The following is a 12,778-nucleotide window of genomic DNA, read 5'->3' as shown; positions in this document are numbered from 1 at the left end:
AGAATACGATGTATCGGCGACAGTGAAGCTTTCCTGCTTCCTACACTAAGGTGCGTACCCACTACTGGAGATTGGCCATGAAGCCGGCGGTTAAACGGAAAGCTGTCATAGGAAAACGTATATCTTTGAAAGGACAGTAAGCTAGAAGGTAACAAATTTTAATCAATTGAATTGGAATTTCGTAAAATAAATAATAAATCGGTAAATGAACTAGGTATTCTTGTCACCAAGGGACCTGCGTACGGCCATGCATACGTTCTTGTGGCTAAAACCCAGTGTAAATGCCCGAAAGGAAGTATTTCCAAGTATTTCTTTTTCTAGATTGCAGATCGGCGCATATTAATAAAAAAGTGATCAATTGTTTCCTAGTCTGCAGAAATTGCATAGAGGGGAAAGCGCCACACTAGACCTGTGTATTTAGTGGTGGAATACGGCATCGTAACTTGTGAGATTTCCAACTGACGTGTGGGACACCATTGATTGTCGCAAGGGTATAGCATATGGTTTAAGTCTTTTATTTGGAATGTCTGTTTTGTAGAGTGTCTTAAAAGAGAATTTTTTAAATCTAGGCGCACGGATATAAGTAGAAGTGGGCAGAACCTACATGACAGGTACATCTAAGGATGTACGTGCAAGTGTGTCGGCCATTTCAATAAAAAAAACTTAGAAACCACGGTGACCTGGTACCCATATCAAACGCACGAGACGTAACATTGAAGAGATTAATGCTTTTAGTTAATTCAAAACAGTAGTGCCTGAGGATGAGGTAAGTGCTGTGCGCGCTGCCAACGCACCGGTCCCTATTACAGCTGTTGGAGAATTCGCAGGATGCTTTCGAAGCGCTAAGTAATTTCTAATAATTCTACTTGAAATATGGGAGTAAAATCGGGACATCACATTGAATACGACCTGGATAGTACCTCATAAAAAAAATGCATGCACCCGCTTTCTCTTACCATACAGCCATGGAGACTCGCAGCTCAAGTGTCGTCGCTATTATAACTCGCTTTTTTTTTTTTTTTTTTTGCAGAGACTAGCTTTTTGGGCTTCATTGTGGAGCCTGAAGCCGACCAGGCAGGTGACCTTGGCGCAGTAGTCATGATAGTGTAGCGAATCTGGCTGGCCAGGTATCCCAGACGTAGCGAACATCATCTTGGTGCGGGCAACTGGTAGCACGCCCTGCTCAATGCTATGTTCGTTTGTACGCGGAGCGTTCGGCAGCGCTACATTCACGGCGCGCAAGCGGATATGTCAAGTGGCACTTCTTTTTTTTTTTTTTTATTTCGTGGGCATCTGCAGTAAGCGGAAAAACACTAATACCTAATAGATAGAAAGTTAGAAACTGTTAAGTGGACGTTTTGCAAGGTGCTTTACAACTTTCTAACTGAAATTTTTTTGTTAACTTCGTTGCTTCCGAAGTTGGTTAATTAATCTTGACCAACTGCCAACTTAATTTTGCAATTAAGCAAAATGCAGGAAAAAGAGCGCGACTTAGTCAGCAACATGCATTTGGTCGCGTTGTCTTAGAGTGCGTCGGCATATTTTAAACACTTGCTAGAGTTAGCTGGGACACCCTGTATATTGGTCGCAAGGAAATAAAAATTTTGGTAGCCGACGACAAGGCAGTAGCAGGGATTTATCAATCCAAGGTTTTGCCTCTCCTTGATTCAGACAACTTATCGTGCCTTCTCGCAACCCCGTCGTCCGTCGTTTTCCCGCGTTATTTCCTTTCTTTTTTTTATTTTTACATTCCCTGTTACACTGCAGTATATCGATGCAGTATATCGATGCAGGTGCTATTCGAATACCTAAGGTGGGGCATTTTCTCGAGTTTGTTGTGTGCAACGTTTTTGCAGTTCTTTAAGCTATTCCATATGGTATCCTGCTTTTTACTCTTTTCCTGAAAAACTTGTATTGATTTGTCACTCTTTGAGTCGTTTCCCCGACTCTATAAATTTCCACCTCAAGGGCGTTAAGGTTGTCTAATATGTGTTCGATTTAGTTAAGTAAACGAAAACGAATATCATTATTTTCTTCATGGTAACCAACAAAAGAGGTCTTTAGTGTACAAAATATTTATGGAAGCTTCTATTGACATGGGAAAATAGTTGCAAGAACGTCTAGTTAAGCGTTAGCCAGTACGGTTAATGACTTTTGAATGAGTACGCTGAAACTCCGTAAAAGCAACACAGGAGAAGCATAACACACGACTTCGTCACTCGACGATCAGGTTGACCCGGCCGCAGGCGAACATAGCCTGGTAGGTACCGACTTGAACCCAATACGTAACCTCCTCCTGTTAGTGAAAAGAAAAAGAAATACGTTGCAGTATTTCGAATACTCGACATTCACCAAATTGATAATTATGTAGTCGGTCACAAAAGAAGGTAGCTAACATTACCATGCCTGGTACGAACGGCGCAAGAGATCAAACATTTATTTATTTATTTATTTATTTATTTATTTATTTATTTATTTATTTATTTATTTATTTATTTATTTATTAACAATAACTTGCAGGCCCATTGAAGGGCTGTGAGTAAGCGGGGCAACAGTGACGTATAAAGCATTGTGAATCAATTTCTATTCTTTGTTCCGTGTTATGCGCTAATCGTATACTCTTAAGCAAACGTACACCCTTTGGGGTGTATATTTAATAATCGTCATCTGTCTTGCTTGCGTTTCCTTTCTTGAAAACGCTGCGCTCGCTACTTTCTTGTCGAGAATGCTTTGTCATGCTGCTGATAACGGGCATGCCGTTCGTGACTTGGAGGTACCGGGTTCTCCGCGTTAAATGCGGACAAGACAGATGACGATTATTGTTGTTCAGCAAAAGGGTGTAATTTTGCTTAAGAGTGTACGCATTGCTGGAAACAGTTTTCTTTTTATTTATACTTTCAGGTCTTTGAGAAAAAATGTTTAAATTCTTCAAAATTCAATGTTTAGAACGTCCGAAGCAGAAGACAAAACGTGTTACATGCCAGCTTGTAATAAACCGCTACCGAGTGAGTTTCTGAAAACTTACGTTGACAGTTAATGGTTCCGTGCTTGAAACTAATATATTTGTCCTCTTTAAACACATGCATACATCTAGTGGAACTATACGTATGTGTTTCTTTGAATTTTGTTATTTCTTTTTCGTTACTAACTTGAAATGTTCTGCTGTTAGGAAATTCTTATGTAAAAAAATTATGCTCTAACCAAGATTACGTTATTAGCAGCTCGTTGCACTTAGGGAGAAATAATACGATTTTATTTCATTCGTCAAGCAATTAAGATCCTTACTGGGGTGTATTTTGCGTTTCACACGTATTTGAAATGTGAATTGGCGCAAGAGTACGCAAGAGTACCGAAGACAGCTAAATTTATCGTTTTCTTTTCAGAACTGCAGTCCGTGCTTGAGTAATGCAGCCACAGTTGGCGCCCCGAACCCTAACGCTCTGCAGCTCGCCGTCTTTCGTATTCTGTTCACTTTAGGTGAGCCCATACGTACAGGAGTGAAAGTGCCGAAGCTGAGGCCGAAGTTGTAACTTCCACGGAAAAGCTCTCCCTTGGTCACGTTGCAGGGGAAGTCGCGGAAGTGGCAGCTGACCGTCTGACCAACCTGGACCAGGGTGGCGTTGGACTGCTGGTGGACGCTGGTGCTCAGCATGACGACATTCGCGTTCGCTGCTGCAAGTGTGCGTGTGAATGACATAGGCGGGGAGTGTTTTAGTTCCTTTTTTTTTCTCCAAAAGAAATGTCTTAATTGCGTCACTTGTATGATAGAACTCTACTGCTTCAAGTTTTGTGGGGAGCTCGCAGCATAGATTAATATTATTGCGAGATGAAAGTCTGGTGCTGCTATATAATTGAACAAACATTGAAATGGTGGATACATGGATTTTTTTCATATGGCACGGCTGCGCTGATATATCATTGCATTCGAAGGTCCTTTGCATTTTAGTTAGATGCTATCTTAGCTTCGCTACCTTTATCTAGAGCTCCTAGGCGCCTAACGTTCACAAATAATTCCTTTTGCCTAATTTTTCAGCGCATAAATGTTAATCCTTCGAGCACTGAAAGTGAATTAGTCCTGGCACTTTCGAATACTGTTATCGCTAAAATCTAGATGTTCGAGCACTAACGCTCAACATGGGTGCTTGGAAAAATTGACCTTTAAAACATACGTTTTTCTTTGATATATTCGAAAAAGAGCCTAGTGGTTGGAATGAAAAGCTGACAAACCAGCTTCAAGAGTGTCGTTTGAAACCATAAGCATGAGGTTTAGGCAAATCTAAGTACAATCTATATTAGATCCCCTCTAATAAAGTGGCGTCTCGGTTCACGAACTGAACTCGTTCCGTGTCTGTAGTCGTGAACCGAATTGGTCGCAAATTGAAGCAAACTTTTTCATAGGAAAGTATGTGAATGTGGTTATTCCGTTCAGGCTTTATGGATTTGAGCAAAATTTATTCAAACGCAAATGTGAAGCACTTATGAAGCGAGAGAACTCTCACACTGGGAGCTACAGGGTGGTGGGTGTGTGGCAGGCAGTGATTGGTTGAAGGTGGTCTCTCAATTCCTCAGCGCTTTTTTTCCCTTTTTGGTCGTTTAGCTGCAGCCAGTTTTGGCAAAGGTTTTTATGTTTAAACCAAACTACCTTTCTAGGTAAAAATTAAGCTTTAGATAAAATTGTTGATAATTAGGTTGTTTTTATTTAAAATGAGGTAAATGACATCATCAACACGTCACACGAGCGATCTCCGTGAACCCGATACGACGTTCTTGAAGCGAGGAAAAATTTTGCGAACGCTGTTGTTCGTGAACCGACTTGCTGGCGAAGAGACACGTTTGTAAACCGAGGTACCACTGTATTTTTATATGCTACCTTGCTAACAACGTGTAGTGCAGCGTGAGCTACGGATTGCGTGGGACGACCATGGAAGAGAGCGACAAGGGCTCCTCCAATGTCCTCCTCCTATCGCGTGACGCCGACTGAGTGGAAGCTTAACAGAAGGATCCGCTGAGCGCAAAGGGCGAGCCATGATGTATGTTCTAAAACACGTACCCAGCTCTCACTTCTGATTGGCTGACATGAGCCATAGCATCCGCTTCACTGCATGGAGTCGGTCAGGCTGTGTACAGCCACGTACATTTGGATCTGTAATACCTACAGGGGCGGTACACTCACTGGCTTCTGCGAAGAAGGTGACGTTGTAGGTTTCGCCTCTCGTGATCACGCATGGGTCACTGTCGCAGGGATAGATGGTGAAGTTCTTGAATCCGGGAACGCCGTTGCCTCCTAAGTAGAAATATTGGACGGTACAAAGGAGGCAGGGGCGTGAGAAAAATTATGCTATATTGATGAAGTATGATCTCTGCTTCAGGAAATGCGTCTGTACAAACGCAGACGCCCATGCCGATCTCACATTTCAGAAGAAAAACAGCCCGATAACTTGTATCCAAAGACATGACAAACAGCGCTGTACTACCAATGAAATGTTTTGTTATTTGAGACAGCATTGTATAATAGTGGCGCCTAATAAGAGTAAGACAGAACTTTTGTAACTTTCTTTCATTCAACAACTTAACTCAATGACTGCGAAGAGCAGTTTTGAGCTTCCAACTCTTTAATACGCTTAGAGGTGTACATCATCCCGAGAAAGCTAGTTTATCGCCGTTTCCTTTGTCAATCAACGCAGTGTCGTCGTGCTGCCACCGTCTTGTCATTGTCATACCGCAGTTATCGCAGAAGTGGTTGCTGTTTGAACTGTTCCGTTAATTTTTTTTACGCGCTGCGCCTGAACAAAACCATGGTAAACAAACATGATCGGCCCGTTTCTTAGCTCATCACCTGCTGGTCAGAGCATATGAGCAAAGGAACACAAGCATGTGCAGGAAATGGCGTAGGGCGAAATGCCTCAGATAAGAAAGAATGTGCTTACCTTTTTCACTTCCTTCACAACCCGCTCGTCTTCGCCATTAGCGCTCACGCTGATTTGTCGCTCAGCTTGTGGCTCAAGCTGCCCGAATGACGCTTTTCAAGCGCCTCGCAATGACGATGTCATTGAGGAATAAGTTACGTTTAAAACGTGTGTAAAACACGTCTGGCCAGACCTCTGCGGAGAAGTTGATTATGCGCAAAGCGCATTCGGATACAAAAGCGCGAGACGCGAACACTGTTTTCCTATTCCTTTATCTGTTGCCGAATAGTGCTGCTATGGCTATAGCTAGCAATTTCCTACTCACCTAAACCACAACTGTGCTGCTGTATACTTGAGAAAACGGTGTGATGAGAGCTCATTTCTTTCTTTTTTTTTTCATGCGATGGTTCAGTGAAAACGGTTAGACAAACACCAACATGCAGACCGGAGAGCGGGCGAAGTAGCTTAAGAATGATAATTGCATTAAATGTTGGGTTTAATGTTCATCCCTCGAGAATTAGCCAAGCCCGGCTTAAAGAAGAGTCAACCAGGGTGTCACGCCAGACTTACGCGCACATTCTTCCATAGAAACCAGGTTCTGCGCCGCGCAAGCAGCGGCTAACAGGAGTGTCCATGGAAACTTTACCAGACGGTGCATCTTAGCCGTCCGTGCTGGCAAAGCAGACCCGCCTGAGACGAGCCTGACTGGCGGGACTGTCCGCTACGAATGGAGGGACGAAGCAAAGCTGGTGAGCGAGTTCGCGGTACTGTCGAGACCTCCGGTGTCGGTGTGGACACAGCCGCCTTTTCCATTCAAGCTAGCAACACAATCGGTAAGTAAGCAAGGATACATAAAAATGGTCTTGCAAACAATTGAGGACGACTTCAATAGAGACGGCTAGTATGGGTTTTGCTCTCACAGAGGCTTCTGTTACAATATGTCAAGGTTACTTTTTATGCCGAGCCACTTTATACGACTCGGAAATATATACAGCAAGAACGGTTGTTGCTGCGTTAAGCGAGAGATAACCAATGACGGGGATCGCTTAACATGTGGTTGTACGTCGAGATAGGTCAAGAAAAAACCATAGTAGGTTGCTAACTCCCTAATAGTCCATTTAATTAATTTCTTTTTCCTTTGACGAGCCGCAAATAAGGCCGCAAATAGTGTGAAAAATACTAATTCACGAAGAATTTACGATGATAGAATGTCATCCCTTTCAAGGAAAAGAAAACCACTGTTTTACATTCTCTAGGTGTCATAAACCTTTACAAAAGGACGAAATGCTCATGAGAAGAACTCGTCCTAAGTTCCGATCGCTCATGATGACTTGAGGTGAAGATTTCTTAGGGTGTTAGTTAAATTCTTAATAAAATCGAAATGATAGGAAATGGCTACCTACGTTTTTATTCTAGTTCCAACAGTTTCCTCTTTCAAGTGCCGTTATGTACATTTATTTTTGTGTACAAAGTAAATGTAATACAGAAGGAAATGCCAAAGTAAAAACTGTTTGGGGGACCTCCTGTTTTAATACGTATAAAATATGACATGATTAAGATGGCAACTAAGCTTTAAGACAGCAGAAATACATATCATATCAGAAGCAATTAAATAACGCATCAGGTAGTTCAAGATTACGCGGGAATGAGCAAGAAAGATAATGGTTGTGGATTAGCCATGTGAGTGCAATGAATTAATGGTAATTAGTAACATAATTGTTATATACACACAACAGCACACCGAACCACAACTAATTTTACGATAATTATACATGAATAGTAATACGCTAGTAGCAATAGAACAGTTACATAGTTATTTCTATTTACATCTGCTCACGTAAGTTTTCAGCCAAAACTTGTTTAGAAGCCATCGGAAACATTCCGATGGGGAGGATAAAATGTTCGATGCCATAGAATTCCAAAGTGAAATGGTTGAGAGGGCTGTCATTTTACTATAGTTTGCCTTCTGACAAACGCATGTTATTCGTATTACATAGTCGCGTTGGGTTAAGTAGCTCAGTGGGAATGTCGCCCTCACGGCAACAAAACAGTAAGAAACCTAGCTTAATTTGAAGCGCGTAAGTTATTGGTAAAAACTCAAGATTTCGGCAGATGGGTGGGGCGGATGCCATTTACGAGCTATGAGTGTTTATTCGGACTGCCCTTCTGTGATGCTGGATTAGCGATACGACAGGTATGTGTGGTACCAGTTGATCCATGATGAAACACAGTCAGGTGACTGTGAATGAATGCGTAGTAAAGCGGTTTCAGAATATGTTGCTGGAAGCAGTGCCGTGTTCGAATCAGTACACGGATGTAAAAGCGATCGTCTTCGTAACTAAATTTAGGTGTGTTTTGAACTTGAGTCCAGGGTCTTGTGCAGGCCCTAGGAAGGTGATAGGATTTGATAGGGAAATAGTTATCTACGCATAGTTCAGTAGTTATTGTAGGCGTTTTCTCGGGACGAATGTAATAACATTCTTTGTTCAATGCATTTCTTTGTTTTCTTTTCTTGCCCGAACAACCTCGGCGCAACTCTACCTCCACATGACCCTCCGTGGTGGCGTAGGGGCCAAGGCGTTGCGCTGGTAATCCCGATGGCGCGGGATCAAATCCCGGCATCGCATTTCGATGGGGGCGAAATGCAAAAAAGCCCGCGTATCGTGAATCGGGTACACGTTAAGAGAAGCCCAGATAGTAAGAATTAATCCGATGTCCAACACTATGGTGTGCCTCATAATCGTTCCGGCGTGCTAAACCCTAGAATTTATTTATCTTCTCTTGCATATGGCGGGACTTGAATCTATGTGATGCAAAACCCACACGTGTTGCGTAAGCGAAAAAAAAAAGGATGTTCAATTCCTTGCGTAAATAATGTGTGCAGATGCCTGCCGCAGAATTTCGTGCAGGTGCAGATTCCTCCGCAAACATTACCGTCGCATGCACGTTTTATGACGCCATTCTTCCAGGATTTTCTTTTTCTCTTTTTTTCTTTGTTCATATTACGCGAACACCTGTGCATCTCAGGTTTTTCTGCTATCAAGTTGTATACGTGACCATGACATCACGCGTGCCAACAGAGAAGGCCACTTAGTACTAAGCACCTTTTGTTAGCGCTTCAAATAAAAGATCTGCAAAAACAGCTCAACCCCGCTTTTCAGTGCGTCGACTGGACCGCATTGGAGATTATTCGCAATTATTTAAAAAGAAAGGCAGCAGCTTTCACCTCTGTTGTTTCAAGTATGCGATGTACTTTCAGGTGAAAGAATGACGCATCAAGTTTTCAGCAATATTCACTATAAAAAATCCCTTTTCAATAAACTTCGTTCATTATGACAGCTAAAGCACACAATTGCTTTATGCAGAGAAGCTTTACGGAAACTCGAGGAAATAATTTCACACAAACTAAATCGCTTTGGCTACTTGTCCGCATCAGAAGCTATGACGCACCCCGGCTTTCTCTCCCCCCTCATTCCTCTATCTCATCTTTCTGTTCCCCCTTTCCCGCCCCCTGTGTAGCGTAGCCGACCAGATGCATTTCTGGTTAACGTCCCTGCATTTTCTTTATTTCCTCCTTCTCATCTTACCTAACGAGCTTTACATAATTGCTGTACCTGTTTATGTGGCGGAGTCACTTTCAAACATGCTAATTCAGCTTTCATGAAATTTGTCCGCTATCGAAGCATGTTACATTAGTTAAAGGGCTTAATTCAAGAATATTTCCGCAAAAAGTCTTTTGACTGTTGTTGGGCAAGCCTATACAACTGAGTTATCACGTTTTCTTCCCGCACCGGGCTCCTGCGCTTGCTTATCAGCTCGAGGGGCTTGCATCGAACGAACAAAAACACTTGAACATCCTGGAACCTTGGAACATCTTGAACACTCTTGAGCAAAAGTATACGGGTACTTCTAAAGATGCTGAATTTTTTTGGTGATTCTGTCGCAATAACTGAAATGGATGAATGGGCTGGAAACTTCACGAAGCCAATTTTGGAATGCAGTCCTCTATTTTAAGTTGCATGCATAGGCGGAAAAGAAAATCGGCTTTATCACGCGATCTTTCGTCCGTATAATTTTTCTCAGGTAAATGGAAACACGCAATGATATACAGGGTGTGTTATTTTATTGCTAACATATTAAGTAGCACCTGTGGCACGTAGCATAATTCTACTTCTTGAGCTAGATCACCGTCAGAGACGACCAATATTTGCATGAAAAATCAAAGTGAATGATTGAACAATAAACAATTTCAGTTAACTTATTAACCAATTACTTTACGACTGATATTGCGAGTAGCGAATAGTAGCCGGTGACTTGTAATGTCATATCTACTTAGAGCGAATTACGAGAATGGCACCAGTTTCGAAATATACGTTCGCGAAATTGGCGACGAAATGTATTGGTGGTCCAGTAATTTTTTAGCTTCAATGCATAAAAGTCGGGTTTGTTGAAAAAGCAAATGAAACAGGGCATTTTTCTACCCCAAGTTTGACGGCGCTGGTCCCGAAATTGGTGCTAGTATCACAATTTGTTTCAAGTGGCTGTGTCTTGTGAAATCAGTTTCCAATTCGTCTATTGCAACAATTGCGCCTAATTAGTCATTTATGCATATTGATTTCCTGTGCAAGTAATGTCGACCTTTTCGAGTAATCCAGATCAATAAGTTAAATTCTGCTATATGACAGAAGCGATGAAAAATATTCTAACTTTAAAATAAAACACTCGGTATAAATTACTGGCGGCTACTGCATTGTACTGGAAACAATATGCGCTAGGTTTTCTTCGAGTAACACAATTGCTCTTTTTTTGATCTTGGTAGATCACGTTTGGTACCCTCTGTTTGAGACCCTCAGTAACCTAAGTGAGGCCAAGCCGGATTCACTCGGCATCAGAATCATTAGCAGTCGTGCGCAGGAGCGCTTATACTGGAACTCAGAAAAAAAGGAAACGAGAAATGAGGCTGCAATTTCTCCGGAAAGGCGAAGCAGTAATAGTGACAGCGAAGTATAAGACAACTACACGAAGGAAGATTACACCACCGCGAGACGCCTAAGGGGACTCAGGCTGTGAAATTGAAATGTATCCTACTATGAGGTCTTGTAAATACTCAAATAAGCCCGTCACATCAGTGAACAATTCTTCGAGGTCACATGAAGTTTGTTCAAGTGCAAGTGTTATTAAAAATTACATCTATATAGCGACTGCCGTCTACAGTGTCAATGTTCTTTAATATATTGATGTCATCAGCATATAGAGAAACAGGAATGTGTGCGTGTGTGCGCGCGTGCGTGTGTGCGCGCGTGCGTGTGTGTGTGTGTGTGTGTGTGTGTGTGTGTGTGTGTGTGTGTGTGTGTGTGTGTGTGTGTGTGTGTGTGTGTGTGTGTGTGTGTGTGTGTGTGTGTGTGTGTGTGTGTGTGTGTGTGTGTGTGTGTGTGTGTGTGTGTGTGTGAGGTTCGGAAAGCTAGCCCCGGAAAAATGAAAACTTTCCGCTTATGGTCACGACTACTAGGGTTGTAGATGAAAGGAGATGCCTGATTGACAGTAATTAAGCTCCTTTTGTTTTTAAAGGTTTTGTAACTGCGCAAACAAACGGCCACAGAGCAAGAGCACACAAGGACAGTTATAAAGCTGTTAATATTGTCACGTGGTAGTGACGGTGAAGAAAGAAGCAATGCGGTGGAATACAAAACTAGCTTTTATTGGGCGAACCTGTGCCCACAAAAACAGGCTACACTTATAGCACAACGATAGCGGCGAACACGGTCGGCGATCGTCGGAAAACTGATTAGCGGGTCAAGCGCGTCGGCTTTTATAGATCAGTCGTCGAATGTTCCAGATTAACTGATGGGACCCGCCTGTCTTCCACAAAGTTCTACACCATTCGTGTCACGCGATGAAATCTGATAACACAAGGTTCGGCGACAACAGACACGCGGATAGAAGCGTCGATAACTTTCCAGAAACGTCGGATACATGCAGGCGCGTCCCTCGCTGTGCGATTACAGTTGTTAAGCGGCGAAACGTGGTTGCCCGATAAAGATAAGTACACGTGTCATTACCCCCCTCTTAAAAAGCATCGACTCGATGCTGCTAACAAACGAAAGTAACAAAGAAAAGCACTCGTAGCAAAGAAAACAACAAACTAAGGAAGTTCATTAGCGTCCGTAAAATGGTTTAAGGCGCACCACGTGCACCACTTCAGATCGTGCGCGGCGCCGCTGTGAGTGCGAAATGCCGTCTGGCACGACCTCATAGTCTAGAGCGCCAATACGTCGGATGACCTTGTAGGGTCCGAAATAGCGTCGCAGCAGCTTCTCACTGAGTCCTCGCCGGCGTATCGGGGTCCATACCCAAACACGGTCGCCGGGCTGGTACTCGACGAAGCGTCGTCGGAGGTTGTAGTGTCGGCTGTCGGTACGCTGCTGGGTCTTGATCCGTAGGCGGGCGAGCTGTCGGGCTTCTTCGGCGCGCTGGAGATAGGTAGCGACGTCAAGATTCTCCTCGTCAGTGACGTGCGGCAGCATGGCGTCGAGCGTCGTCGTCGGGTTCCTGCCGTAAACCAACTTGAATGGCGTGATCTGTGTTGTTTCTTGCACCGCCGTGTTGTAGGCGAAGGTGACATACGGCAGGACCGCGTCCCACGTCTTGTGCTCGACGTCGACGTACATTGCTAGCATGTCGGCGAGGGTCTTGTTCAGGCGCTCCGTGAGACCATTCGTCTGCGGATGGTAGGCAGTTGTCCTCCTGTGGCTCGTCTGGCTGTACTGCAGAATGGCTTCGGTGAGCTCTGCTGTAAAAGCCGTTCCTCTGTCGGTGATGAGGACTTCTGGGGCACCATGTCGCAGCAGGATGTTCTCGACGAAAAATTTCGC

The 12,778-nt window shown here is 43.4% G+C and overlaps 2 protein-coding genes across 6 annotated transcripts in view; one reads left to right on the top strand and one right to left on the bottom strand.

The window, feature by feature from the left end:
- Positions 1-499: 499 nt before the first annotated feature.
- LOC126539581 (uncharacterized) lies at positions 500-6,564 on the bottom strand. The gene is made up of 4 exons (XM_050186468.3): positions 6,477-6,564; positions 5,174-5,284; positions 3,494-3,672; positions 500-2,296 (listed from the first exon to the last, which is right to left on the bottom strand). Exons 1-4 carry the CDS (start codon positions 6,562-6,564, stop codon positions 2,216-2,218), a joined length of 459 nt encoding a protein of 152 aa, XP_050042425.2. The 3' UTR covers positions 500-2,215.
- LOC126539583 (uncharacterized) overlaps positions 3,593-12,778 on the top strand; it is a 31,270-nt gene continuing 22,084 nt past the window's right edge. For 2 of the 5 annotated variants that reach the window (XM_072285642.1, XM_072285641.1), the window contains exon 1: positions 6,578-6,655. The gene's annotated coding sequence lies outside the window, so the exon portion shown is untranslated. Of the gene's footprint in view, positions 3,681-5,879; positions 6,740-12,778 lie in introns of those variants that run through there. The other 3 variants (XR_011891255.1, XM_072285639.1, XM_072285640.1) reach the window with 3 other exon arrangements.

This window comes from Dermacentor andersoni, chromosome 11, assembly GCF_023375885.2.
Source record: "Dermacentor andersoni chromosome 11, qqDerAnde1_hic_scaffold, whole genome shotgun sequence".
Classification (NCBI taxonomy): domain Eukaryota; kingdom Metazoa; phylum Arthropoda; class Arachnida; order Ixodida; family Ixodidae; genus Dermacentor; species Dermacentor andersoni.
This window is presented reverse-complemented; position numbering and strand designations above follow the sequence as displayed.